The sequence below is a fragment of the Anopheles coluzzii genome, chromosome 2 (assembly GCF_943734685.1).
Source record: "Anopheles coluzzii chromosome 2, AcolN3, whole genome shotgun sequence".
NCBI classification, from domain to species: Eukaryota; Metazoa; Arthropoda; class Insecta; order Diptera; family Culicidae; genus Anopheles; species Anopheles coluzzii.
Genome location: NC_064670.1, coordinates 34,154,803 through 34,167,721, shown reverse-complemented (window position 1 = coordinate 34,167,721; position 12,919 = coordinate 34,154,803). Strand labels below are relative to the sequence as shown.

The 12,919-nt window shown below is 48.3% G+C and overlaps 1 protein-coding gene across 2 annotated transcripts in view; it reads right to left on the bottom strand.

Annotated features, from left to right (window-relative positions):
* Nucleotides 1-12,919, bottom strand: part of LOC120949220 (mucin-2) — a 36,567-nt gene that overhangs the window by 2,156 nt on the left and 21,492 nt on the right. For both annotated transcript variants that reach the window (XM_040366365.2, XM_049605155.1), the window contains exons 3-5: nucleotides 1,865-3,614; nucleotides 219-1,796; nucleotides 40-144 (exon numbers count right to left, since the gene is read on the bottom strand). In XM_040366365.2, the coding sequence (XP_040222299.2) occupies nucleotides 40-144; nucleotides 219-1,796; nucleotides 1,865-3,614 (3,433 nt within the window). The remainder of the gene's footprint in view (nucleotides 1-39; nucleotides 145-218; nucleotides 1,797-1,864; nucleotides 3,615-12,919) is intronic.

The window sequence follows — 12,919 nt, the reverse complement described above, 5'->3', positions numbered from 1 at the left end:
ACTTGCACCATTGATCAAACAGATAAGAAATAGGCTCACCTGGATAGCATGATGGACGCTGGGTTGTAGTTGGTCTTGGCACTTCCACTGGAGGCAAATATGTTTCCGAATCCGTCTTGTCCGAGCACTGTGGGTCAAGAGAACCTACAAAAACAATGGAGCGATTGAAATGGAATTCTTTCTATATTCCAAAACAAAAATAATGTCGTAAGCTTTACCTGGATAACACTTAGGTTCAGGCCGTGCCGTTGTTTGGGGACAGCGAGGATCAGTCGAACCAGGATAGCAACGTAGAGCGGCAGTAGTGGTTGGTACAGGACGTGTGGTAGTCTGGGGACATCTAGGATCAGTGGAACCAGGATAGCACGCTGGACCACGAGTCGTCGTTGGGACGGGGCGTGGAGTCGTAGTTTGTGGGCACCGTGGATCAGTGGAGCCCGGGTAACATCTCGGAGCCGAGGTGGTTGTAGGTGTGGGGCGAGGTGTTGTCGGACAGCGAGGATCATTGGATCCGGGATAACATCGAGGTGCAGGTGTTGTAGTGGGTACAGGACGCGTCGTTGTTTGTGGACAGCGAGGATCGGTCGAGCCTGGATAGCAGCGCAGAGGTGGCTGCGTCGTAGTCGCTGGTTTCGGACAACGAGGATCCGTTGATCCCGGATAGCACACTGGGGCCGGTGTAGTTGTCGGGACTGGGCGAGCAGTGGTCTGAGGACAGCGTGGATCGTTTGATCCCGGATAGCATCGCGGAGCAGGCGTTGTTGTGGGAACTGGACGAGGAGTGGTCTGTGGGCAGCGAGGATCAGTCGATCCTGGGTAACATCGCAGCGGTGGCTGCGTCGTGGTCGCTGGTTTTGGACAACGAGGATCGGTCGATCCAGGATAGCACACTGGAGCTGGCGTGGTTGTAGGCACTGGTCGAGGAGTGGTCTGAGGACAGCGAGGATCGTTTGATCCTGGATAGCATCGCGGGGCAGGCGTTGTTGTGGGAACTGGACGAGGAGTGGTCTGTGGGCAGCGAGGATCAGTCGATCCTGGGTAACAGCGCAGCGGTGGCTGCGTCGTGGTCGTGGGCTTTGGACAACGTGGATCGGTCGATCCTGGATAGCACACTGGAGCTGGCGTGGTTGTAGGCACTGGTCGGGGAGTAGTTTGTGGACAACGAGGATCGTTTGATCCAGGATAGCAGCGGAGCGGAGGCTGAGTTGTAGGTGTTGGCCTTGGAGTGGTTTGTGGACAGCGAGGATCGTTCGATCCAGGGTAACAACGCGGTGCTGTAGTAGTGGTCGGTACCGGACGAGTCGTTGTTTGTGGGCAGCGAGGATCGGTCGATCCCGGATAGCATCGAGGGGCGGCCGTTGTAGTTGGAACCGGCCTGGTGGTGGTAGTTTGAGGACACCGAGGATCGTTGGAGCCAGGATAGCATCGAAGTGGCGGTTGAGTGGTAGTTGTCGGCTTCGGACAGCGCGGATCAGTCGATCCTGGATAGCAAACAGGAGCGGGCGTTGTGGTTGGTACTGGTCGGGGAGTGGTCTGCGGGCAGCGAGGATCCGTTGATCCCGGATAGCAGCGCAGTGGTGGCTGTGTGGTGGGCGTAGGACGAGTTGTCGTTGGGCGAGGAGTCGTTGGACAGCGTGGATCGTTTGATCCAGGGTAGCACCGAGGAGCAGCAGTCGTCTGGGGACAGCGAGGATCGGAAGATCCTGGATAGCAGTTTGGTTTGTCCACTGGTGGCAAGTAGGTAGCTGTATCCTTCGACGGAACCGTTGGTTGCGGACAACGTGGATCAGGAGAACCTAGAAAGTAAACATCATACATTAAACCCTTTTTGACCGGCAACTCGGATGGCTTCACTCGTATTTACCTGGGTAGCAACGTGCAGGAGCGGAAGTGGTTGAAGGCTGTGGTGGCACGAATCCTGGACAGCGAGGATCCGACGTGCCCGGAGGACAACGGAGCACGGGCGTTCTGCAGCGGGCATCGTTCGAGCCCGGGAAACAGTTCAAACTCGAGCTAGTGGTAACCGACGGCACAGTGGGCACGATCGGCGGTCTCGTGGTAACTTGCTCCTGCGGAATCACTGGCAGGTAGATGGACACTTCCTCACAGCGTGGATCGTTCGATCGCAACAAGCAGTTGGGAACGCTGTCATCCTCTTCCTCCTCTTCCACCGTGGTAGTCGAAAACCGTGGCGTAGTAGGCGACGGAGGTGGCCGTGTAGGACGTACCGAGGGGCGGAAGGTCGTTGGGCAGCGAGGATCGGTCGAGCCGGGGAAGCATCGTAGTGGAGCCGGTGTCACTTCGGTCGTGGTTGGTGTCGGTCGGGTACCACGCGATCGGCATCGAGGATCACGCGAGCCTCGCGAGCAATCGGGACGCTGCGTGACGATCACATCGTTACAGCGATCGTCGGTCGAACCCGGCGCGCACGTAAACTCGGTCGTGGGAGCTCGCGTAGGGGCGCGCGTGTTCGGTGGACGAGTGCGGCGTGGTGGAGCCGTGGCCGGCGTTGTCTCTACCGGACGCGGTGGACGTGTGCCACGGCGTGGTGGTTGCGTTGCTGGCTCCGTGTATTGCGGTTGGGTAGGTGCAGCCGTGACCGGTGGACGACGGCCGCGCGTTGGCACGACCGGAGCCAATGAAGTCGTCTGCGTCGGCCGGCCGCGCGTTGGCGACGGACGCTTGGTGGTCGTTTCGACGGTGCTGATTAGATTCTCCTCCGCACACACCTGCGGTCCGCAGCCTCCGCGACAGATCTCGATGTCGCACTTCAGGAACACCTGCATACGGTCGGGGAACTTGAACGCCTTGATGCTGTTGTGCACCACCAGGGTGGCGCCCGAGCTGCCCGTCTGCGTCGTCTTTTGCCACAGCCCGAACAGCTTCTTCTTGCGCGAACATCCATTCTTGTCCGACAGCTGCAGCCGTGCGGTGGTGGCCGCCTCGTAGTCCGGGCTGTCGAACGCGTAGCAGTCCTTCACCGACACGTCGTACTCGCCCTTCGGGTCGCGCAGGTACACCAGCACGCTGAGCGCCTCGCCGATCTTGATGATGCTCGGGATGGGCGAAATGCTCGGATAGGTGCCGCGCTGGATGTCCATCCAACACTCGACGCCGCCGGTCGAGGTGGGCACGTTCACCACCTCCAGCTGGTCCACCACGAACGGCTTGAAGATGATCGTGTTCTGCTGCTGCTCGCTCTGGCTGCACGAGATGCGCCGGGCCGTGTCCCACGCCTCCTGCACCTCCTCGTCCGTCTGTATGACGAGCACGTTGTCGACGGAGGCGCACACGGCACAGGACGGCTTGCTGCCGCACCTGTCGTACGGCACGGTGAAGGTGAACTGCCGCCCGCCCTGGTTCGCCTGCACGTACCGGCACTTCGGGTCGTTGTGGTAGCCCTGGCTGTAGATGACGCCTTGGAAGTCGTCCTCAAACTGTATCGTCACGAGCATACCGCTTCGCTGATCACACTTGACATCGATTGTCTCGATGTGCGTGTGATCGTGCCCGCCGGCAGCACGATCGCCCTGGCGCAGCACGTTTCTCCTGTTTCCTGCCGGTGCGAGTGCATTCTGACTATCGCCGAACAGTTGCGCAACGGTCAGGCTTGCCTATGGAGGGAGAACCAAAAAAAAGGAGATAAAGGGTCAGCCATTCATTCTCAATTTGGAAGACGTGTGTGATATGTGAATTCCTTCCATCACATTCAACAGGTAGCATAACAACAGGGGGAGGAAAACAGTTTTTCACTTGAAGGGTCCGGCATTTGGCAATCGATACCCGAAAACTAAGAACAGGAGCAAAAAACAGTCTATTATACTAGCAGCAGGATTGTCACTCAATGTCAGTTACGGATACAGACAATTACGTCAGTAGATTATCATCAGAACCCAACAGATTGTGAGATGCATACGAATGACATTCGTTAGGTTTCGAATTAAACTTGTCTGGCGGTAGGGACACACGAGGGTTATGCTAAATGTCTGTCCGCAAGGGTTTCATCTTGGAATGTCAAATTAAATTCACTACATCACCGAACCGCCGACCAGTGCCCGGGACATTCTTGGAAACAATCACGAATGGTACGAATTCTTGAGTAGTTTCACTACCTAAGCTCTTCGGGGAGAGAGGAGTGCGTGCAGACTTCAAAGCATGCCTGACGTGCTGCTGACTAACCTGGAACTGGCTAGAGTGGTTGCTGCTTGGTAGGAAATTTGCTCAATGGTGCATAAAACTTATTGCTCAGTTTCAGTTAAATGTATCGCGACAAACAACTCTTGGAATTGAAACGTTCGCCATTACGGAATGTTTATCGAAAAAATGCTAACGCACCCTACTGTTTCACCAGTAAAGCCAAATTTGTACTGACAAACGAAGTATTAAATCAGCAAACCATTCGGTTCGGTTTATGCCAATTTGTACGTAAATTGTGGTATTACCGCATCTTCACGAGCCGTTCGAGGAATGGGACCGATTCGTACAATCCCGTTGGCGCAAGGTTCCATGTTCTCGGAAAAAGTGGAAGTAAGAAGAAGCGTCCTACGAAAGAGCCAGAAGCCAGAGGAGCCGCACCGAGAACTGAACCAATAATTGGACCAGTTCGGTTTGTGGTGTACCAACCAACCAAGGGGGGGGGGGGGGAGCTTTGTCCGATTTCCGACACCGATTCCAAGATTTGGCAGCTTGGCTTCCGGGTATTTACACCATTCGGCGTTTCTTTCACCCTGGTTAGTGCCAGATTGGAGCATCATTGTGCGGATGTAGCTCGACCAGGGCGAGGTGAATAGTTTTCCCCGGAAAATTAGATCCCAGGTTCATCAGTCGGTGTGTTCAACTAAGGAATGGGCTTGTTCCGTGTGTGTTTGTTTGCTGTGGCTTTCGATAGCACCGGGCCGCGGACATTGCAATGGCGAGGACGTGTCGTAAAGTTTGAAATTACCTTTGGGCCACCAACACCTTACTCCCTCCCCCCTGCCATCCTTGTCTAACCGATTGTACTGTACTGCGTGTGATTCACGCAGAAAAGAAAGGAAAGGCAAAAATGGGCCAAACGGAAGGGACCGTATACAGCACGTGATACGGAAGGTTGTTTGCAAAGGAGCTTCCGCTCCGATGGGTCGTCCGAATGGGACGTATTTTCGTTTCCGTGCCGTATCTCTTTTGCTCTCTGTAGCTTCACGTGAGAACTTAGTTAACCGGATGAGCTGAAGGATGGTGGCTGGAGGGACAGGAAGAGTCCAAAGGAAAGAGGCTGAAAGAACGAAACAAATTGCGCTTCTTACAGCAGCAGCAGCAGCATCTTTAACGGAGCGAACGCCTGCAACCCTTTCGATCCACCGTTAAGAGGATTGATTTGTGCCGCTCTCCCCCTTTTTTTGGTTCGACAATAAAATTGGCCCTGAAGTTTTGGCACAAGCAACCCTGTAACCCCTTCCGCATTTTTGTCCGTTCCATCTTTATCATGTTCAACCGTACTCGAAATGCTATCGTCGTGTCCTGCCTAAAGCCGCTGTGACGTTATTGTTTTGTTTGGCTGCTAACTTTATGCTTTCGCTGCTTTCCACGTGTGCTGGTATATGGTTGGGCATAATGCCTCTCTCACCCGTTCTACTGTTCGTCAATGGTTCCCGGTGTGGCGTAGTTACGTATCGGCGACCGTATCGATAAATGGGTCTGTGTCGCATTATTGGATGGCGAATTGGATGGATCCGTGCACTTTACCGTCCGTTACGTGATGGATGTCACAAGGAGCCTCCGTGTTCATCTTGTTTCGCATGATTTACGATTATGAAAGTCAATATATTGCAGCTACACACGGTGCTACGGATGGTATATCAGATCAGTTCAATTGTTCCGGGGAGGGACTCATAGACAGTAAGAGACATTCCGTGGAGCAGTCCTTTTGATGGTCGATTTTGTGAGCGCCATTTCAGCTGTTAAAGATGCAGAACAATGTGTGGAATTGGTAGGGTTTGTGAGAAGACAGCTCAGCTCAAGTTAGTTGAGAATCCGTATAAGACCATATATTGTAATATAGAACTAAATATGGCAACATCAATTCATGAATCAAACAATAAGAAATGCATTGAATGAAAACAAGCAAATAATAAAATACGTGCAAGTTTCATTCGCACCAGCGTTTTGTGGCAATTACTTTGAATTAATTCAAGGCAGGAAAAACTTCCAACGAAGAAGAAGAAAAAAACCCTCCAAAAAATACGACGAAACCATTTCCCAACAACGTGTAGTTGAAGACGGTTGTTCAATAAATTACTTTCCAACTTTTCGCGGGAAATGTGTAGCGTTTTTTTTTTGTTGTTGTGTAGGACTACACCTACTTTTGTTGATGCCGCTGTTAATGGATCCTTCCGCGTAATTTCGCTCATTGCACACAAAGTCAAAGTCAATAACGGGCGCTGGTGGAGCGCTTTTCTTTGAGCATCACCTTTTTTTCCCCGATTTTGCTCTCGCAGGAGAAACAGCAAAGTGCAAAGAAATAAAGTTTAAAAAGGAAAAAGGTAGCCTGAGTAGCACGAGCGGCGCATTAAAGGCAAAAAATGCGGAGATGGTACCGAAACCGGGGCACACTACCAATGTGCAACCGAAGCCGAAGCGAAGCAGGGATTTTTGCATTCCCCGTTGAAATAATAGACAAATAATGGCCGCACCGGTCCGGTCGGGGGTAGGGTAAATTAAATTTCACTTAATTTCCGTTTCCAACCTTCCACCGTGCCGTGGGATGGGGTTGAGTTGTGTTGGGGAAAAGCGTAGTGTTCCTGTGTCGCTCGGACCATCATTACTCGGGCGTACCGGAGACGCTTTGTTGTGGACAATTTGTTGCATTAAGCGTTGCTGGTGGAATGTGGTTGTTTTACGTTCGTTCTTATTCGTTCCAGTCCGTTCAACAGCTTTACAAAAGGTTGAGCATTGTAGCAAACGCAAGTAGGAAGAGTGTGCAAGTACTTCCTATTTTGTTCTAAAGGGTTTAGGTAATGCTTTTGTCGGAGACAATGAGGCAGGAATGGTGTTTGATTGGATGGCGAAAACGTACTTGACATCGCCTGTTCGTTTGAGGGTAGGGTTTTTGTTAATTTTATTGTCTTTTCTTCTAAAAAGGAATCAAATTACCGATGTTTTGCCATTGATCATTGATTCTGGGTGAAGGTTGATAGATCAATATCCGTTATAAAGGAAAGGTAGCTACATTCTTTTTATTCATTCCAGAAGGAATTTAAAATGATTTGCTACAACTGTGAGATGATTGAGTGACGTATGTTGTGGACAAAATATTTTATCACAGTATTGAATTTTTCAAATAACTCTTGTAGAATTTGAATCGATGAATTGATAAATGCTGCAAACCACATCTCACTGAAAGTGAAGTTAAGTAAAAAAATGACAAAGTGATGAAAACAAATGAAAAAGATAGGGAGAGAAAGAGAAATTTGTTTAAAATTGAAATTTTATGAAACTCTTACACAGAAATACATTTAAAACAGCCCGTTAAATTAAAACAAAACGAGGCACCCAGCACCCAGTATTACAAGGTTTATGAAAAAAAAAAATACATGACCAAATTCAATCTACAACGATACTAACCGTCCACATAAAATTCCAATTTGCAAACAGTGGAAATGAAGCTTAATGATGTGTATATGATGGACATCACCAAAATATCCAGCAGTAACGGTTGCGGTTCAAAGTAAGTAGAAAACGTGGAAACTATTCAACCGTCGATCAAATAAGCGCGAAATTCGACTAAACTATTACCACTTAATTAGCTGAATGGTTCTGCGACGCGTATTCAAATAGTTCACAGAACTTGTTTGGCTTACACGCAGTTTACCAGTAACTGCATACCATGTGTCCTGTAGAAATCGTTTACCATGAGGTGCTAAAAATCCTTCAATCCTTCCCTACCATTTAACCCCTATATTTGAACGGGCATGCATCGTGCCCGGGCGCACAAACCGAACCTAGACACACATCTATTCCCGGAAGGAAAAGATTTAATTAAATTCGCACGCCACAAGCATAGCTGGCAAAATGCAGAGTTCTATTTGCGGTTTATACAGGAGAGAGAGAGAGAAGGAGATGGTGCAGAAAGAACTATGGCAGCAGTATCACACATCATCCCAAACCGCCCCAACTTGATGGCAGATTAATTTTGAGGTTTGACACAATATAGTGCACCCACGAGGTGCACGCCGCTTCGTTTGCTCGCGGGATGTTCGAGATTAGAAATACCGCAGGGAATGGGAATTGCACGGTGATTTGGTCGCTGGCGTTTTTGTGACAAGCTGCACAAGTTTAATGCACCACGGTGAGGTGCTTTACGGACGTGTTAGCATTTCCTGTTTACGCGGGCTTGTGTGTTACGGGCTCAATCAGTCATCCTCAACAATTCGGTACCATATGCATAGGTTTACCGAATGTTTGCAATGTTTACTTCCTTGCTGGATATGGAATCTGCCAAATAAACGGTGTTTTCGTTTGGTTCCACTGCGATGGTTTTACGATTACGATCACGAGATTTACATACGACCGTGCGTTTCAGGGTTGTACTAACAAAGATGAATGCTTATGGTGGTAGTGGTTGGAAAGAATGATGGAAAAGTACATCTTTCTGCTCCCTCATTCTGGACCGTGGTTGTGGTTCTTCTTTGACTCTTCGTTTGAAAAATATTACGCGCTTTAATTTTCGTACTAGCTTAACATGCACTGCACGTGCCGGGAGTAGCCAGAGATGGATTAGAAATTAGTCGGTTTTGTGTTGTTTTTTCCCCCCTCGGTAATGCGGTAAGCAAACTTCAACCTGGAGCTTGATGTACCGAGAACGCACAAACATAAACGGAGATTGTGAAAATTTGCGGAAACAAATATGCTAAAACGTGAGCAACATTCCAGGCACGTCACACATTTGCCCGTACAGCTGAGCTACAGGAGAAAATTAGATAATAAACAGTGATGAATCGGTACCGTTAGGGTGCTGCGTATCGCAAGCTGCCCTAAAACATCGTCATCAGATCATCTGAGCAGAGTTTACAGTTGGCAGAATAGTAACTTTTCAATGTCCTTCAGCGATGCACCGAAAAACTGATAAAATTGATAAGCAAATGCGGAACTTTTTTCCAACATTTTATCACATCAAATAGCAAGCACATACCCACCCGGAAGCATTTGCAACTGTACTTTTTCGTTTACTTTGCAATCTGCCCGTCAGTGGACACTTTGCTTACCATGAGCTGAGGTTTGTCTGTTTGCTTGAACAATATTTGTTTTGCAAGAGGCTGCTCTTGTTGTTCGTAAACATGCCAATTTCTGTAGCTGGTGGGCACGTTTCGCTCATGAATCAATAATATGGTTTCAGTATCGATCCAAGGATCACCTGGACACCATCCCATTAACGATCGTGATTTCATTCACATCTGCTCCACAAGCTCAGATTATGCTGACGAAACCTGATGGAAATTAGACCCGATAGCTATTTCTAGCTGATGGTAGGAGCAGCTAGCTTCGGCTAGGATCATTAGCTACCACCAAGGGAGTGGACAAGTTTTGTGCGTAAAAATGCAAATCAACGGCCAGCTTTTGCACTGGCTTGCTTCGATGAAGGATGCGATGATGAAGGAAGACGGCACCGGTGCGATACGCACCACGCTCGTGCAAGATGTCGCACTTGTTGTGTGTTTGTCATTTTTAACACAGTGCCTGGGGCCGCCGTCTTCAGACGGACCGGGTAGCACCTTACCGGGTCCGATCGGTGGCGTAAGCGAGGCGCGCGTAAGTCAAACGATGCGTATTTTTGGCAGTAATTTTCAAGGCTAAACATCTGCCGAAACTTCCTAGATTAACATTTTGCGGAAAGGTGGCCAGCTATGGGGATCTATTATTAAAATTAAGCGACAAGAGGGGATGTTCCCCGAAGAGTGGGATATTTTTAGCGAGACGATGAAATTTAAATAATCTCCGTTCGATGTCGACGTACGTTAATCGTCTTATGAGCCCACACATGTATTTTTTTTATTGTATCGTTTATTCTGTTTTGATAGCATTTAGTTCCAAAGTCCACGTAAGCATCTGCCTTTCTCGCATATTAAAAGTGACCAGCTTTCAAGTCCTCCCTAAATAGTAGCTCTCTTTTAGGGCAGTTTCTCACGGCTGTACGCGCTTGTTACGATTGCAGCTCCTCTGTCATTAAGGGGTGGTAAGCAGCAGAACACACTACCGCGTCTAATGTGGTCACACGATGTGCGAGATGTTTAACATTCCGCACAATTCGTCCGAATGCCTTCGCCTCAAAGAAGAAAAAAACTCCAATTTGTCAAATGTGAGCACCTTATTCACCTTCCAATCACACCATTATAATCTCGTTGAAGATCTATCCCCTACCCCCTGAGGGAGGATAAACCAGTGTATGATAGGGGTGGTCGTGAAAAAAAACCCCCGCGCAATCTGCCGGACGAGCTGCCGATTCATACTTTCGACGTTAGAAAGTACTCCAGAGCGTGCGAGTTGCTGCTGCCGTACATGCAAAGTGGAAGAGCCAAAGGGGGGAGCCTCTTCTCAGTAGGTCAGCGCAGCGCATTACACAACGATGTTTGCCCCTTACGGGTGGGAACTGGCGTACGGTTCAGATCGGGTTAGCAGATGTAAATGAAGATTATCTTGCGCCCGATCATGACGATTGGAAGGGCTTGGCTGGGGTGCCATGGGGATGATCGGGATGATGTGAACGAAGAGGGAGACGATACACTGCGTACGCAAATCACGGACGCTGGACGAGTCGTGGAAGCGGCATTGAGGATACGGATGAGTTGGTTGAGCAGGCTCAGATAAAAACAAACCTGAAAATAACCCATTCCTCACGGAATGTGTTTAAAGTTGCTCCTCTTTTTCCTCTTTTTTAAAGTAGTTGAAATAATCTTTTGAAAAGCAGTAGTAAACCGATTTATTTGAGACATTTGACATTTGATTCCAGCAGCGACTCATCTGCTTTTCCATCCACATACCGTATTCAATCCCATCATTAGCTAATAGTAGCGTCAGCGTTCGGTTTTGCTCGATGCCCGCAGGCATCTTGAGAAGGTAAAAAGGGCGATGTGTATGCTCTCATGGAATGCATCACTTCAACTACGGAACAGCTTCATATGGATTCTCAAGTACGCCCTCCCATCCGTTTGCCAAACTAGGCAGCAGTGCAAGGTGTCAATGCGTAAATCGTGGCTTACATGTCCATCAAGCGGCGCAGCAATAGGACCATGACATGGCAAAATAAACAAAAGCCGAGCGAGTGGAGTGGAGAATATATTGGCGTCAAAAATTCGTTCATTCGAGCGTAAAGGTCAGGTGGGATGATGTCAATGGTTAAACTTTTCATCATGCACTTTGCATGCAATCTCGAGAGCCGATAAACGGTTGTACCGAGAATATGTCTTGTGTTTCACTTGAACGTGTTTCGTTTTTTAATTGGCTGTTTGAAAACCGTTATTTGAATTACTGATTTTTTCCCGAATTTCTCTTGGTTCAACAAAAGTGTTGAGAATTAATTAATTTACAACAGTTTTATATTGTTCGAGATTAGTAAGAATTTTCCTTCTGCAGAGAGGTACTTTCGTATGAAATTTATAACAAACCCACCGCTCAGTAGTGATAAAAATGTGCATTTTACGAATATGCTTTCAATGTACATATGCGTTTGTAGCAGACCCTCTGAATCGCCAATATGCGAGAGCTGCAAGGTTGTGACAACATTCATCATATTCCACACCATGGCTTTCAACCTTAGGGGCAAGTCTATTTAATGGCCAGATGCTCCATGTGCACAGTATCATCAAAAACCTTGCATGATCGCCTGACGCTTCTGGCGGGCACACTTCAAGTGTCGATGGTGTTTCTAGATAAAATCAAACCTCTGTGAAAACAAATGCTCAACCCAAAAGGGTGTAGAAGTAGTGACGGTTTCTGAACTGTGTTTTTCTCTCTCTCTCTCTCTTGTTTCCTTTCCCGAAAGCTGCACATTTGCTAACAAACCAAACCCCAACAATCGATGGATGATTGTCTTTTTGTTCCCCTCGGAAAAGGGGCTAGGTAGTGAGTTCGATTTGAGACATCCCACAGGCTACTCCCTGCTGCCTGTTACGTCCTATCCACCGAACTACTCTTATGTCCGCACACTTGGAACTACACTACGTCAATAAAGACTGCGAATAACAAGTTAAACCCGGTGTGCGTTTTTTTATTACTTATCGTTACCTCAACTATCTTAATGTTTTTGTGTGTGTGTGTGTGTGTGTGTGTGTGTGTGTGTGTGTGTGTGAGAGTGTGTGCCACGAAACTGCAACACTATGTTGGGCTTTTTCCTCCGCCTCACTGATTGCATTGCGGATGGCACTTTTTTGTGTGTGCGTTTTTCTTTATATATTCTGCATCACCATGATGAATGGGTACGCCGTGCACGCGAAGCTTTTGAAGATGTTTCAAAACGCAAAAGCAACAGCATCGAAAAAAAAGGTCCAAGAAAGCTGACCTCCATCTATCGAACAGCACAGTGTTGCGCAAGCTATGCTAGCATGGTGCTGGTGGAATTTTCCCTTGGCTTAGGAGTCTTCAGCTAGGCAAACATTTCACCCGGTGCGTTTTATGATGAAGATGTTATTATCTTCACTCGTGTTTTTTCTCTCTCTCTCTCTGGTGGAACTTTTGCCTTTTATAAAAACAAAACCCATAAAACCGACTTATTGATATAAAGAATGATTGGCGCGGCATTATTTAGATGCCACCGAGTTAATTAGCGCATGGGGTGGGCAGGGATTAGCTGTTTTGGAGCATGAGTTTTGGTTTATGGTAGCGAAAGCGTAAACGGTACACCATAAACAGCCTGCAGTCATGATGTTACAATGTCACCTGAAGAATT